Here is a 16,932-nt window from a genome sequence, read left to right as displayed (position 1 = left end):
CATTACGCTCGTGTGCTGCGTTCAAGTACAGCTCGGAAAATCGATATTGCGATGTACGATATAAGTGTACATCAGTGTCAAACCGTGATAAGTCATTCAAATGACATATGATTAAAGGAGTGGCGTGGTGGATCAAATAACATTGTAATCCATTGGTTTCTATGGTGACAGGTATGCAAACTCCCGAGTGCCAGTTCTAGTTAATGGTTGTATAGTGGTTGGCACAAGAACATATCTGGTTAATTAGTGGGCTTAAGGGTCTGTGTGGCATTTGCATGCTCTCAAGTTCTCTCTGGTCACTTTCAAAATCCAGAAATTGGAGGCTGTAAATATCTCGCAAGTAGAAATGTGTGCGACTGGCTCCAGGCTAAGTCTGCCTTTACGTGTTATGTTGTCGAGATGTTCTGGTCGGATTCTTGAATCTCAATCAGAAATCTGCAAACTGCTCCGATGAGCTCAGGCGGGATTTCCCTCACACCATAAACCACCACGCAACAACTCCACCTTAGCAGCATTTGCAACAGAGTGGCTAAAATGTTTCATTGAAATATTTCAATGTGGAAAGCCAAAGCAATCCGACAATCCTCTGAAGGCGGCCTTTCGAGAGGTGGAGGCATCAGAGCGTCCTTCAACACAGCCAACCTGCCACATGCTCACTGTTTAGATACTGTATCAAACTAGTTGTATTGAAGGAAGCGTCAGAGCACCGTTCAACATTTGATACATCTGAGAAGTGAACATGTAGCAAGCTACAGAGGGACTTTATGAATGCAGTTAGCCGCAATACACAAGAACAGTAGTGTGTGCTGTGCTGAATGAATACCTTGTGAAAAGTCTTTTGTAAACAGTACAAAGGGCATGAAAAGATTTTTTTCAAAGCTATTTTCCAGCTGCATCTCCTTTCGACGCTGCATAGGGAAAGTGTAAAATAAGTAATATTGCAATTTGTATGGTCACGACAATCTGGTTGTAAACACAAATAGGATGGCGATGGAGGAATAAATCAAATCTGAAATTTGACCTCAAAAAATATTCCCTGCAAAGTATTTATTTTCTACCTCTGTGTGTTGCATAAGTTTTTTTTGTTTGTTTTGTTTTGTTTGTTTTTCCCCCAATGCTTCAACAGTGGAAAGTAAATACTAGGTGCTAGCCACTAATCAGCAGGTGTCACAGGCTGACAGCTCGTCGGTCCAAAGTCCTGCAGATAAAAGAACGCACACGCTCTGATAAAGTTCAAAGAAGAAAAAAAAAAAAAAAAAAAGAGGCTCCAACACATGCCTCATTCTCAGACTATGACAAGGCTCACACGGGTAACAGCGTTCAGGGTCAAAACAGTCCCAATATTCCTCGTGCAAACACAACAACGTGCGGAAGGTCCAGCGTGGACGCTTACCTTGCCGTCTGTGCTGAACTCTCTCTTTCCTAGATGCTGCCCCATGCTGCTGACAGAGACTGGAAGAAAAAGAGAGGAGAGACTGAGTTTGCACCAGGAGAAGACTGTAAACAGCACATTGTGTGAGGATGGGAAGACTACATGCTCCTCCTTATCGGAGCCGCAGGGTCTTCCTCATGAGTCGGTGTGTGAAACTGTGGCTCTGCACACACACACAGAAAACACGGGATGCTCCCGAATTGTTGCAAACTCGCGTTGGCATACAGATCTGCAAAGTCCTGACATAGACAAAATGCAGTTTGAAATTTACATTCAGGAATGATATAATCAGTCCCTGTGTTCTTTCCTCTTTTTTTTTTTTAACCGATTTCAAAAAACTAATTCTTCATACGATTCGATTTTTTTGTTGTTGACATAAACCAATTTCCAACTTTGAGGAAGGAGGTTCACGGATGGGCCTGGCTGTAGGCCTTTATCGTTTTACTATCTACTTTTACAATGTTTTTCCAGCTTAAGTAGTGCTTGGATGTTGGTATCGTCCTCAAACGAAGCTCAGATTTACATGGCGAATGTAAACGGGTGCAGGTTGTAAACACCACAATCACGATATTCAACATGTCAAATGATCTGCACTTCGACCAGTACTAGAACACTTGAAATGTTGACTGGTGACGTGGTGAGTGAGCAACCAAAGCCCACCCTGTTAAAAAGCCTTGAGTCATCTAAGAGACACTCTTCAAGTACAAATAAGGAAAAAAAAAATGGCAGCAGCTTATAATTCTAGAAGGCAGTGGTCCTCTACCTGTGGGAGGGTCAAAGTGAGTGTCCACTACCAGAGGCAGTGCTTATTTCTCCAGTTGACATCAGAAATGGAACCTCTCTGATTGGCCTGAAGGAGCACACATTGGCTAAATGATGGAGCAACAAGTGAGGGAGACGACTGACTTTCTTCACTTCTGGGGCCTAGTACACAGTCTATGCTATGGCGACACGCAATACTGCTAAAAAAAAAACCATTAGAAAGCGTCTCCAAAGTGTTGAACCCAAAATATGTCCAGTTATGTTTTGGTAGCTGTGTTCGCTACCGCTGTCCTCCATTTGCATGACAAAAACAGCCCGTTAACCTTTGTGTAGTGATTTTTTCGCTCCGTCGGGACGAGGTGATTCTGAATTCCAAGAGCGCCGTCTCTTGAGTCCTGAGGCAAATCGAGACATTTTGAACAGGTACTGACGGTTCGAACATGAACATTTCACATCTTGTCAGGATGGATGTTCAAAAATTGAGTGCGGCAGCCGTAATGTCTGTACTTGTGACTCAGAGCCGTACCGGATCACATTTGTTATGACTGACTCATGGGGGGAAAATGGACAAGGACCCATATAATTTGAACACAATGGCGACACAAGCAGGTATCGGGCACAAAAAAAAAAGGACGAGTATGGTAAGCTGGAAACTGTCTTTAGGAGGGCAGAGCTGGGAAGGCTCAGTTCTTTTCTCGAGGAAGTGAGAAACAACACGACAACCACGAAGTGCGATGAGATAAAGATTCTGATTGGAGCAAACGCAAACCTTCACTTATTAATAGAAGTGGAGGTTGAGTAAATACAACATTCGGTTCTCATTTTGCACCTTATCAGCCTGCAATCCAAGAAAAATAGAAAAAACAAACATCTTTTCTCCCTCAAGAAGCATTCAACTTTACTTTGACATAATCACTGCGTGCATTTCTTTGCTTTTAGGCAAGTTGTGCAGGCATCAGGCGAGGCTTTCATCATCCCCCACACCCAGGATATTTCATGTGGAGTGGAAGCTGTGGAGAATGTTTTCACCCCAGTACCGTTCATACTGAAAGAAAAAAAGAAAAGTACAATGCAAATCTTTGGACTTTCACTAGACCATCAATACAGACTGAGGTGGAAACGGCTTCCGACATTATGACTGGAATCAAGAATTCGGAGAAACTTGCCAAACAATGAAAAACAAACATATCAAATCACTTTAATGTTTCGGCTTCAAAGTTTCCTCCTGACAGGTCGACCACTGGAGGAGATCAGAATATGCTAATGAGGCCTTTAAACAATCAAGAACAGAAATAAAACATGAATTCATGACATATTTGTGCGATCACACAATTTGTTCCTGCAACAGGAACAAATTCCTGTTGCAGAGCGTGCACTCTAATCTTCGTCAACAATAACTGATCATTTGGTTAGATCTCCATCTGTAGGGAAATTAATGAAGGCAAATAGAGGGTTTTCTTTCAGTGCAGCTCCAGAAGGAAATCAAGATATTGATTCAACAGATAATGTTGGTAATTAAACAAGGCCTTTCATTTCAAAATGTTCATCATTTTAATTGACAAAACTTGCACAACTGCTGGCAGCAAATGGAACCATGAAGACTTTCTGATTAATTAAATGCATTAAGCTTAAAACAAAACTAAAGAAAATTATACCATGCACGATTGTGAATGTTTATCAAAATGCCAACACTTTCTCTCTCTTCCCACGTTTGATTTTTGATATTCATATCTGTACATATCCGTTTTAGATATTATGTTGCTGGTGTTGTAGAATTATGTATGGTCTTTTCTTAGATGTTTTAAATGCACCACACAAACATTCACTATATAACACTTTTCAGGACTGATACAAATGCGGTCATGCTTTTTAATTGCCAGATGTTTCTATCCTTATTCACCCGTTTTCTTCGAAGGCTTAGTAAGGGTCAAAGGTCACATTGGGAGTATGGAGAATAAAGAAATCAATAATGCAGAAAAGGAACTTAAGGAAATCAAACAACCCCTGCAACTTCCTCGTCTACATGAGACGAATAGGATTTGAAGCACCGTCTCTTGAATAGAATGAAGAGGAAGACATGGTTACGACTCTATTCAATGTTTTCTGTTCAACATGTGGGCACTGCATTAGACCCTCTGCTCCAGTCCTCGGGGAGGTGCAGGTGTAATTAACATTGTCTATCGCAGTAAACAAATCTGCACACAGTGGATTACAACAAAGAAAATCCTTGAGGAACCTGTCTAACAATAGTTTTCTCCCAAGACCTAAAAATAAAAAAAGATTTCTCTGAAAGTGATGAGCTGATACTAATGTCAAAGTGCCAGAATTGAATCAAGAAGTTATCTTGTACATCAACAGCTTTTGGTGTCATTCAGCTCAGTTCATGAGCTCAAGCAGCAAGAACGGTAAAAAAAAAACCCAAAAAACAGTGAAACTACGGCTAAATCATTGCAACGATTGATTTGCGATTTAAAAAAAAAAAAAAAGAGAGAATTCAAAGAAATTACTTTGCTTGTGGGTTTTTTTCGGTCTTGTGAAGAAAAATTGAGATGATAATATCAGCGAGTGTACGAATGGAAATCGTGCAGGTTGCAGATTTCATAGGCATCCCTTTTGTAAGCTTATCACACCTTTAGGAAAGTGATAACTGAATTGGTTTCAGTGCCTGGTCAGTCGTCTACGCAGGAGAGCCTTTTCATAGCATAACCTTATGTAATCCAACAAACCTGCATAGAAGCCATTTCTCCAGTGACCTACATGATGTAGCCAGCCATTACAACATCAAACCGAGTGACTTTTACCAACAAATGGATCAATGTCAGTAAAACATTCTTTGCCGAGGGCAGATCACTCGAGCCTGTAGAAAAATATGTGCATGAATTGCCTCCCTCACAATGGGCCAAATGAGGTCCGCTTGTGGCTGTGGCAAAACAGTCGTACTCAAAAAAAAAGAGCTGAAAAACCCTCACCGCCTCCACAAACGGACACAATCATACTGCCCTGGGCCGCTGCATTCAGTTTAGTGTAAAAACCGTCCAGTAACGGCCTAAACTGAGCAAAAAACAAAACAAAAAAACAATGCGGTGAGACGGCTCCGGGATTGTTTGAGGCAAAAAAAAAAGTGAGGCCTTGCAGCCCGTTTCCCTCGCAGACGTTACACAATCCAAGCCGAGATCCTGCAAGGACTTGCAAGAAAATACTGTTGCATAATAGTGTGAGAGAGAGCGAGAGAGACAGTTGAGGCAGGAGCTGGACCGCAAATATAATTCAGTGATAAAACATATTTAGAAGGAAAAAAAAGATTTTTCGCTTCCATGTAAATTTCAAAATAACATGCGAAAAAATGAGTCACTTTTTCGAAGTTTAACCCCTGCAAGTTGTTACCAGCTGCACTGAAATAATTCACTATGAAGGGGAAATAGTCCATTACCACTCAAAGCAGAGGATGCACCATACACGAGCAATTATATCCGTCTGAGCTGTCCATTACCCACAGCTATTTCAAATCCTCACAAGCTGCTAATGGTTTTCCATGGCCTCGGAGCGGATGAGGAAAAGAGCTCATTAGTTTATAAAAAAAATTGAATGAAATCACTGTTGTTTTTGTTAAAATCAATATGTGGGCCTTTTTTTTTTTTTATGTCATTCCAGAGATCCATTTTCATACCTGCAGAGCGGATAGAAGCACTGTAATGGGGATTTTTTTTGGGACTCTGCTATCTATTGGGAGAAGGAAAAGACTATCCACTGATTATCTATCCTCCTCCCAGAAGATAGCAGACTATCCACTGATTCTTTTTTTTAATTAAGAACCTACCGACTTGTGTGAAAGAAAATCTGTCTGTCAGGATCCATTGTGCTTTGTCTCAAGGTCAAATGGATTCCTCAACCACCAAAGCAATGAAACGCCTCGGGAACAATTGGGTTCGTCGACACAACGCTGACTTTGTCGACCTGAGACAGAACGAATTATCTCACGCAGTTCTGCTTTGTTCATAACATCGGAGTCCGCGCCGTCTGGACGAGACTTCCTCAAACGGTGACTCACAGTCCCGTTACAGTCATGCTCGCTCACCCGAGACGACGGAGGTGAGGAGTAAACAACGAGGAGCATTTCTGGATTTGGAATGAAAGGTTGCCGACAAACCGCGGTGAAAAGGCTCCTCGAGGCCTCTGGGGGGAGGAGGGAAAAATGATTGCTCGACATTCTGTTGAGTTAAAAAGGTGGTTTGATACATGAAGGTCAACCAGCATTATTTAGCATTTCTTTCCCTGTGGTTGACATTCTTGTAGACAAATAGCTTGCTTGCTGACAGACATAAAAGTAACGTGGCATTATAAGACTACTGTAAAGTTAAAGTCACGCTGCACTCCAAGAACTCGCACCCTTTAGTCGTGATTTAAAGTTTTTCAATGATTGGAACAGCTCCATTTAAATCACAGTGCAATCTGCAGACCAATTCTTTTCATATGGATCAAACATTTAATTAAATGGCATTTAAGTGAATGATCGTTTCAGGAAAATCGTGCAATTAGGACTTTCAGTTGATGAAAAAATGTGCTTTAAATTAGCCAATTGTTTCATACAGAGCAGAAGAAAGCAAACTGCTCTTCTTCCTACATGGAAACCCCCGGTGACAGAAAAACTACAGCTAGGGCAAGAGAAGGAGCACTGGTATTTTAAGAATACATTTCATTAAAATCAGGTACTCGGGTGTCACAAAGTACATTGTGAAACACAATTTGCAACATTACGTGTAAAATATACGTCTAATATCAAGCAGTTATCAAATAGTCTGCAACAGTTCTCCTTTAATTCCTCTTTATTACATTTACAATGAATCCCTTTCCACAAATGTGTTGCCCTCCATTCATTTTTCTTAATCAAAATCTTTCAGTAATAAGATGGGAATAAATTCAATGTGTGGTTTGCATTTTGGAATAATTTAGTGTTAGTTCTACAAGATTGATAGTATATTGTACAGCCCCACTTGATACCCAGAAAAAACTGAAATCTGAGTATTCATCTTTACTGCAATGTTAACATTCGCAATACTTATGCCAAAAGAACGATAAATGATGTTTACGTGCACCGTGCATTCATGTTCTGCAAATTCAAAATTCATTTTTGTTCTATATATTAAATTGTAAGTAATCCCATTTAAATCACAATACATGTGCAATTATGAAACTCAAAAATGTAATCGACTGACATAGAGCACTTTTCTTTGTATTTTTGCTTTGGGATTTGTTTTTACATTGACCTCACCTACATAAGTCTATTGTTTATCTGATACAACAGTTGCTAAGCGCTGAGCTTTTCGATGTTTGAAACGCTGTCCTTCTCTAAACCTCCTCTATCCCTTTCATTTGGGCAAACCTAACCAAAAAGGAGGGAAAGTCTTGATGATATTTTTGCAAATTCACACTGACGAGCCACTTTTAGCTGTACGTCAGATCCAATACACACAACGCAATACAATGTCTTGTATTTTCATAGTGACATTTGATTTGTACTGTGATTAAAAAGCCTTGGAGTTTGTTGGTCATTATAAATTGACTTATTACATCACAGCGATTGTCCTCTTGCGAAAGGTTAAAAAGCTGGAGGCAAATATTAAGCAATATAAGCACTGATAAGGAAACCCCTGAGAGAACTTAACATAAACTTTAAGAACCCAGTCTTATGTAAAACTTACAAGTTTGACCCTTGACGCTCACGGCTCGACCCCGCAGTGGTTTATTAAAGAGAAAAACATCACTAAACACAAAAATAATGTGTATTTTCCCCCACGATGAGTCATGTTTTTTCATCTGAATGTTCTCACACTGTTTTCCCACATACGTACAGCAGAAAAACAAAACAAACAAAAAATGAAAACGACTCATAATAATCTTTTGGGAATCTGTACTCCATGCTGAGGAGATTTTAGCATTTCGTAGGCGTTGGGGGATTTAGGAGGCTTTTAGGTCAGTGGTTTCACAAACACAGAGGTCAGGCAAGTGCTCAACATAGAGCAGATTGAAACCGGAGAAAAAAAAAAAGCAGTGTGGACGGCCAAGCCTGTATCATATTAGTGTAGATTTAAACATCCTGCCTCGTCATCAAGCGGCAGATTTACTGCTGTTCTTGTGAAGTTCATTTATAGGCCAGTTGGATGTCTCTTTGAAAGCTTTTTATCTCCATCTCGAGTTCTGATTTGTCTTTCTGGTGAGAATATAAACACAACACTGAGCAACCTTCTTGTTGCCTCTATCTTCTGGCGGCTGAGGCTCAGTTGGGAGAGTAGGTCATCTCGCAATCACAACTTTGCAGGTTCGATTCCCTGTCCACATGTCGGTGTCCTTGAACGAGACATTGAATTCCAATCTGCTCTCAATGGATGGACGAGACGCCTTGCATGGCAGCCGCCTTTTAACAGTTCTTAAGCCTCTTCAACTGAGCTTCCAGATGCTATCGCACCACACGTCAGGTGGGGTTGAATTTTCTCCTTTGCCTGTCAGGGTCAGACTTTCAAGTACAGTCTTGCGCCGTTCTTTCCAACACTGAACTGGTCTCTGAGCTGTCGTCATCACGCCGCTCCGCATGAAAGATTCATGAACCCTTAAAAGTCTGAGAGGGACGGAGGTGATGTTGGACAACATTTCAAGAGAAAACACATCCGTTTTGCCTTTTCATTTCAGAAAAGTTTCACGTTTAAACCTCAAGGTTTTGAAAATTGTACGTAGTATATGAGGCCATGCCAGATTTTGTAATGAAACCACACATGCACACAGAACAATAGACTATAAACAATAACAATAGGGAGAACACTGACATTCGTATGGACATACAACCAAGTTGGATTATTATTCCAGGTGCCTCTCAACTATTAAAACTACCAAGTCCCAGGAAAATATGAACTGGGAGTCACACCACTCTGGAGGCCGCTATTGTTCATCTACTCTCACTTGTGCAGAGAACAACTATTCATCATGGCGGTGGTGCTCATGCGCAGTAGCATCGTTTAAAAAAAACAACATGCTTTTCCAGTGGTTCCGAGCAATATTGTTCAAGATGCGTAATTGGGGCCTGTAACTGTAATTGTAAGAACCACACATCCTCTACATAACTCAGCAATATCAAGATGAAACGCAACGACTGTTATTTAGTACTGAAGCATTTGTTTATTCTTCGAGTGCTTGTGATCTGCACTTTAACCTAACCGACTGAGTCAAATCAGATTTATTGTGTGCCGACAACACCTGCCAACTGTGTACTAACAGCCTCATGATTATTGAAAACACCTTTACGCCTCTCGCAACGACACAGACTACAGGAGGGAGCAGTGAGCGGTAGGTCCAAAGTGTGAAAAATGCCATTGCGTGTGTATATGCCCACAGACCTGTACCGTATACACAGTCAGTGTTTTGTTGCCCAAGTGCCACTCATGCAGGCTGGAGACTTCACAGTCCAGAATGACTGTTTGCACATCGTCGGTCTACCCTGACATCAGCATTGTAACAAGACCCTATAGATTTTCTGCAATCATGTCAATATCTTTTATTGTAACTTAGTAGAGGTGTGCCAGCAGTTGCTTTGCTTACACTTCGTATCACGCTTCATCGTGATTGTTCTTTTGTATCTACAGCTTCACCATATGTATGGACATGGCCTTCGATTTCAGTTTATTTCACTGCATGATATCGACTTCCACTAACTAATCATGCTTAATTGATCCTCTTGGATAAATTACCCATCTTATTTCTAGGATGTGGAGATGGAGCCATATTAAGACACTCCGGGGCGCTGAAGGAGGTCAAGGGTCTTACTCAGGGAGCCAGAATGATGACTGGTCCGCTGTGGGAATCAAGCCTGACAATTTCTGATCCAAAGTCAGCTTCTATAGGCCTTTAATATGTCGTTTCATCCAAGTTGACAAATCCCCCAATATGAGCAACAGCGTGATAGTATCCTCACTGTCTACATGTGGGACTGTTGTTTTGTTGTTTTTTTTATTTGGGGACAAAATCCTGTAATTATGTCTATGTTGGAGATTTATCATTATTGAAAGTGATCGAATGATAGAATCCCACTGCACAAGGTTGATTTATTGCCAGAGTGCATAAAACCATGAGTAGTCGTCTAATCATATTTTACTTCAGACTGTTAAAATAATGAAGTTTCAATTTTTTTGAAGCACAGATGGATCAACACTGAAGAGGTAAATGCTTCAACTCAACAACAAACCATCTTGGACGCCCTGCTGTGCGAGTTAACCTCGTATGCCTCCACCGGCTCGAGGTCGCGTGTCCACCCCCCGTGTATGTCACAGCTCTGTGGTATTTCTCCACTGACAAACAGATGATATCTCTCCTCCGCGGACCAGAGCGCACGAACAGGCTGCACAAACCACACAACCTATCTCTAACTCTATCACAAAACAATAATTGACCATCACGTGAGGCCAATATCAATGAGGTGCTTAACTTGGCTTCTATGATGGGGGGGGGGGCATTGCGTATTAGATTTGATGAAAATCCTGACAGAAAATAAATAAAATGTACCCTAAAGTCTATTGTTGTACACGGGAGCCAGCAGCCTCTCGTTGACCCTGCAGCTGCCCTCAGTGATCGCACCGTGTTGACGCTCTGCTGCAAGAGTCGATTACATAACCGATGCGGGGAATGTGCGTCCATGTGTCTGTGTTTGGAGGGCAGTTGAACGTGTGATGATTTGAGAAATCGGAATCCCGCGACCCCGCCTGACTGCCAATGAAAGCACACTGCTCCGGAAAAAGATTCATGCACTCTGCTCCGGAAAAAGATTCATGGTCAAAGTTCGTTCCTCTGTTATCTAAAGTGGGGGGAAATTACTGCGCATCTGCCTGCACAGTAATGAGGGAATAGGAAGTCTGACATCCAGCCTGGTTAGTTTCACTCTCCTTACTTCCTGTTTCTCTCTCATCGTCTTGTCAGCTCACACTCGGACTGTTTTGGGGTTTTTTTTTCCCTCCATGTGTTGAAAAGCTGCTATATAATCATCATAAATTAGGTAAGTGAATGTTTCTGGAAGAAATCCAAAAAACCAACAAAAACTGCACCACATGCAGAAATCAGGAGTCTGAAGCCCATCTCAGAACACAAGTGCTACCGCATATACACATGTCGTTCTATCCAATGTTCATCTTCTGCACCACTTGGAGAGAAAACAAATGTGACCAATAGCTACTGTGACTTAGCCAACAACCCAGCATAATCAACCACAGAAACACATTTCATAGTTTAGATAAAACATCATCGGGCAGGTTTCAAAAGCTGTAAATGTATAAGAGAGGGTATTTGCAAAGGGGAAAAATATACAAATTGCACAATGACAAGGCAATGAAAGTGACTAGTCTGAGGATAATAGAAACAAAGACTTTGCAATTAAACAAAAAAAAAATCAATACCAAGTGTTTTTCTGCACCATCCCTAACAATATCGGCGTGTTTCTTCCATTTCATTAATGCGGCCTCAGTAAATGACCTGAATAAACAGTGAATCTACACTCAGATTAAGTGTATATTTGCCAATTTTTTTTGGTGTAATTTTAAATGTCACATGCACTCGCTGTGAGTTATACGAGGGATTTCAACAGTTTGAAAAGAGCATGACCTCCTCCCCCAAATACCACAGACAAGCCAATTGAAATTGTGTTAGAAGAGATCAAGACATTGATGCGTTCCTTTTTTTCCAATTTATTTCTTAGGTCACTTAGTACTCAGACTAAATGGAATTTAGAAAGATATGCTCTGGTTTGTGGCTTAAGTTGAATAAAGTAATCTATTGGATGTACTGTAGATCTTTTATTACCAACTTGGGTTTAAGCAGATTGATTTGATTCACCTGCTAAGATCCTCTTTGTAATATCAAGGTCTTGCAATTTCAATAAAATTATTCTTATTCAAAGTTAACAGGGATTACAATTTGTATCATATTTCCTGATTTAGCACAATTCCCTTTTTTAATTTAAAAAAATGCCTCAATGCACCAAATGTCATGTGCAATGTTATCACATCGACGTTCAGAGCCATTTCATATTACTTGTTATTCGCAAGAATGGTTGAAAAATTCATGTAAGCCTCTTTGGCTTCTCTTTTGTTGTGTTCTGTCTTATTGTAGCAAATCAGATTGCAATTTTCCACAACATTGGCCACAACTTCAAGGTTGTCAGTTGTTGTATTTGCAGCACGAACAATAAGACGCTCTGATTTTGCCATGCGTGACTAGAAGAAGTTGAAGTTGGAAAAAAAAAATTCTCATTTTAATCACAATTAAGTTCAAACAATGCAACACACCTCAGAAAACTAACAATAACACAAAGTTGGAATTACCAGATTGTGTTTTCTGCATTCATGTCTCCATTCACCAGGCTTGATGATGTGTTGAGAACATGAAGTCCAGGCTGAGACGACTTTCAAACGTTACCGACGGCTGGTGTAACCTCCACTAATCAATGACGCCCTGCGTGTGCACCTGTAGCAACAGAATCAACACACCGACGAGTCTTAAGTTGTCGTCAGTAGATCCCACTGAGACATTAGCAGCATTTCTGCCATCTACCTTCAAATAGTTCCCCAAATGATGCATAGGTCTATTGGCGCTTTGACTCTGACATCACATCAATTAGCACATGCTCCAATGCCGTTTTGCAGGTGTGTCTGTTCAGATGACTCAGATATTGAGCTGGTGTCGGTCTGAGCAGCTTCCTTAGGAGGGCAAAAGCAGCTGTGGAGGAACAACAATGTTCCCCAGGGGGTGCGATGTTGTGTAGGTGCATCGTTTGATTCATTCAAGCAGATACTCGTTTTGCTTTGTTGCCTTCACCTCGGGCTGCTCCCAGGGGTCTCCCACTGAGATAGCTTGGGGGAGGGGGGGGGGGGGGGCTTCTCTCAGTTTAGATGCATACCAACAAACTCCTGGGGTTTGTTTTTGTTAATAAGCCAAGCCAAAATGTCCTGGAGTGGGATGCACAACCAAAGTATTTACTGAACTGAATTTGCATCTGGCGGGTTGTTTGTAAAACCTTGGTCTTCTCGTCTCGGGATGAGGAGTCGAGCTGCAGATTTGATCATTGAAAGACAATGGCGCCCGTCAGAAATGGTCCGAGATAGAGTCTCGTTTGCATCGTTGTTTTGAGCGATTCTGAAACGTTACCCAATGAATCTGGGAGCGGAGATGATGGAACACAATCCTGACCCCAGCAAACACTTCATGGATCAGGGTAGGCATTCACTTCCGCCCGGCTGGTACTAACACAACCACGCTTGCTGATGAAGAGGACGGCCTTGGCAGTATGCAACCATTTAAAGTCATTGATTTATCGAGCTCCTCAGAAAACCTACATATGCATAGCTTATTTTATTCCAACATCATCAACATCTCAGCTTGGGTCTCAGTGTTGTCTGCTACTCTTAAGAAATTAGTTGTTTTTTTAATCAATGTTTTCTTTGAGAGTTATACAATGTGCTTGGCGGTTTTGCCAGTTTGGGCCACACCACCTTGACACCGCTGACCTACATACTCGGCTCTGCTTCTCATCCCACAAATGCATGTTCCTCATCCATGTGACACAATTTAAAAGGAAAACTTCCCTGTTTTTGTTGATGTGTTATCTCTGAGACATTCTTTGCAGGTTGTGACGACACCGTCACTGGTTTTCCCCCCACCGAGTGCCAAAGGAGCCACACCTTTTGTACGGCAGGTAATGTGACTCAACCTGTCTGCCAAGAACGAGCGCAGACGAGGAGAGGAAGCGACAAACAAGAGGAAGTCTGTGATGCTACGAGAGCGGAAGTCGCGCCACCCCAAAAAAGCTCTGCAAATCACCTGTAGGTGCAGCCTGCATGTGTGCAGACACTAAACTTGTCCCTGCGCAACCGCACTCGGGGAGAGGGGTTCCTGCAGGTTTTAGTCCAACGTGTTCATTAAAACAAAGGAATGCTGCAAAAGACACGTGACAGCGTGAGCAAACCTCTTGGCATTTTTCTTTTTTTTTTTTTCCAGGAAAAGGAATGTAATGCTGTGGCCTCCCTGGCTCAGGCATTCACAGGCAAATGGAAGTTTTCACCTCTATAACAAAACATTGAGCTACACACTCTGGCATCTCGCCTTCACTTACAAATCTTACATGTGTACTCGGTGATTTATTAATTCCATAGATTTCTACTTGAATCAAAAACTAACCAGCAGTACTGTTGTTTTTATGTCCCACTGCTTAACATGCGAAGTGGCATCATTCAAGCATGACCTAGCAGGACAACCTACATGTAAAATAGTCCTTCTCAAACAGAGCCAGAGGCGATCTTGCTCTGAAGCCGGAGGACACAGAGGGCGGTGGGCTTTGGTAAATCAGTGCAGTTCAGACACAAACACCCACTCATGTGAAAGTGCTTTATTTATAGCCCATTCGTAGCAGAACCAGCGAGTGAGCTTGTCAGCAGAGCGTTGAGCTCCAATCACTATATATCAAACTAATTAACCAAGTGGTAAAAATAACATATAGTTCCAGGGTTTTCTGTGTTCAGCTGTTCAGCTGCACTGTGGTCATGAACAGCTGTTTTGTTTTTTAAAGTCAAGCTGGGTAAGAGAAACCACACAGCTTCTGTTGGCCTGTACGAACAAAACACTGAAGGCCTGTAACAAGTGGAGCTCGGTGCAGACAAGTCCATGCTTAGCGTCCAGAGTGATGTAATACTTTGTTTCCTCCAAGCCATACATTGTATGTTCCCCTACTCTGAATGCAATACACTGTCAGTGTGAAACAGCATTTTGTTTAAGTCTGAGATGCTAAAAAAAAAACATGGCTGATCTTGATTTAAAGTTTAAAAATTAAAATGGCAGGAATGGATGTTGTTTTTGATGTCAACATGATGCAGAGACGACATGAGGTAACTGCCACATGTATTGCGCAACAAGCTTTGTCGTTACCTCATGTGTCTCATTACTCATGTAATCAAAATATCAAGGAGCGTTGTGAGTCAATATTGACAAAATATCAAGGAGTGTTGTGAGTCAATATTGACAGTTTGCCTTATTTAGCCTACGCTTCCAGGGGTGCTCGCAGAACCGTCACATTTAAAAGTGCATCGCTTTTATGCAATTGAGATTACTTTCAGTAACCACATTTATAACTTTCCTGAGTCTTTTTATTATTCATACAAATTCGGCATATGTATTTTCCAAGCATTGGATTGTAAATCCAAGGTAACTCGACTCAACAGTGGCTTAATTTGGTTCACTTCGCGCAAAACATGATGACGCTTCAGGCGGAAAACGGAGCGGAATTATTGAAAACACCCTCAATATCTCAAAATAAAACCCAGCTTGTCAAGGTACATACGAGCCGAATTGAAGAAGACCACCTAGTAATTGACTATTATGATTCAGTTTCCTTATAAAATGCGTGTTTTGCCACTTGAGTGAAAAGGCGTTAAATTAGCAGATACGCCAAGGGAGTCCGCGACGCGGTGGGAGTAGGCAGCCGGGTCGTGTGGTGGTAGTAGGAGGGGGGGGGGCGGGGGGTGGACGCTGTCAAAGCACATGACAAACGTGACGGCACAAACTCTGTGACAGCAATGCTTCAAACGACACTTTTTTTTTCCTCCGTACCGTCGGATAGAATCGGAGGAGCGTGTTATTAAAGCGTCTCTTACACACTGTAAACAAGTCGACGCGCAGAACGTGTTTACTCTCACTACTACGCGCAACCTGCCCTCAGAATAAAGCGCAGAGGGGGGAGGGAATTAAAAGAAAAGAAAAGAAAAAACAGAAAACGCACATTAACAGCGTGTGTGCCTTTACACACTTGTTTTTAGTTGCACGAGTGTTTGTGTATTTTAATCCAGCTCGGGAGGCGCACGTACCCTTCTGTGTCAAATGCATCCACAGCAGCGCAGCCTTGGACTGGATGGAACCAACTGTCAGTCTTCTTCTGCCGGACGGTGGTCGTCAAAATGCGTCGACAACAAAAAACGCCTTTTTTCCCCTTTATGGCGCTCCGTTTCTGTAATCACCAAAGAGCCTCGGTTCGGGGAGAACACACTCACACAGTCACACACACTCTCAGAGAAAAAGAAACGATACGAGGAGAACGCGTGTCGGTGCTTCCTGATTTAGGTTACAGTGGTGGTGATGTTGTTTGTAAGGGGTGGGGCGGAATGAAATGTGGGCTCAAAAAGCGCGTTGGTGCACGTCCCTGCATGATTACTGACTCCTGGATCGTTACGCAGAGCTCGCGGGGGTTGGAGGGGGCGAGAACGGTGCGGGGATGGGTTTAATCAGCGGTTTGCTGCCTTGCTCAAGGGCAACCAGAAGCTACAGAGAAGTGCTTTTTCTATATTTGAACTGCAATAAATATTTGTTTTTTTTAAAGCACAACCTCTGGTTCTAGTCCTTCCTGTGTGGAGTTTGTATATTATGATTATTAATTGGATGCACAAGGAGAACATACAAAGACATTTAGCGCAAGGCAACACGGTCACCTACCAGAGCATTTTATAGTACCTGATGCTCCTTTCTGCTGACAAGTCCTGTTGGAAAATGAAATCAGCAGCTCCTTAAAGCTTGTTACCTTGGTCCCTGCCCACACTGCCAAAAGTGACCATATAGTGTTGCTGTGCTTGATTGGCCAGCCAACTCTCCCGTGAACTGCTGTGAATCATGTACTCTGTTGGGTCCATAGTATATTTGTAGATCTGATTGTGATGGAATCGGTG

The 16,932-nt window shown here is 41.9% G+C and overlaps 1 protein-coding gene across 1 annotated transcript in view; it reads right to left on the bottom strand.

The window, feature by feature from the left end:
* The window catches only part of LOC308133505 (myelin basic protein-like), a 58,709-nt gene extending 42,403 nt beyond the window's left edge, over positions 1 to 16,306 (bottom strand). Inside the window, exons 1-2 of the mRNA XM_080500908.1 lie at positions 16,081 to 16,306; positions 1,394 to 1,452 (exon numbers count right to left, since the gene is read on the bottom strand). Of these exons, the coding sequence (XP_080357034.1) occupies positions 1,394 to 1,452; positions 16,081 to 16,099 (78 nt within the window). The 5' untranslated portion in view covers positions 16,100 to 16,306. The remainder of the gene's footprint in view (positions 1 to 1,393; positions 1,453 to 16,080) is intronic.
* Between the last annotated feature and the right edge of the window lie 626 nt (positions 16,307 to 16,932).

The sequence above is a fragment of the Blennius ocellaris genome (assembly GCF_963422515.1).
Source record: "Blennius ocellaris genome assembly, chromosome: 8".
NCBI lineage: Eukaryota > Metazoa > Chordata > Actinopteri > Blenniiformes > Blenniidae > Blennius > Blennius ocellaris.
This window is presented reverse-complemented; position numbering and strand designations above follow the sequence as displayed.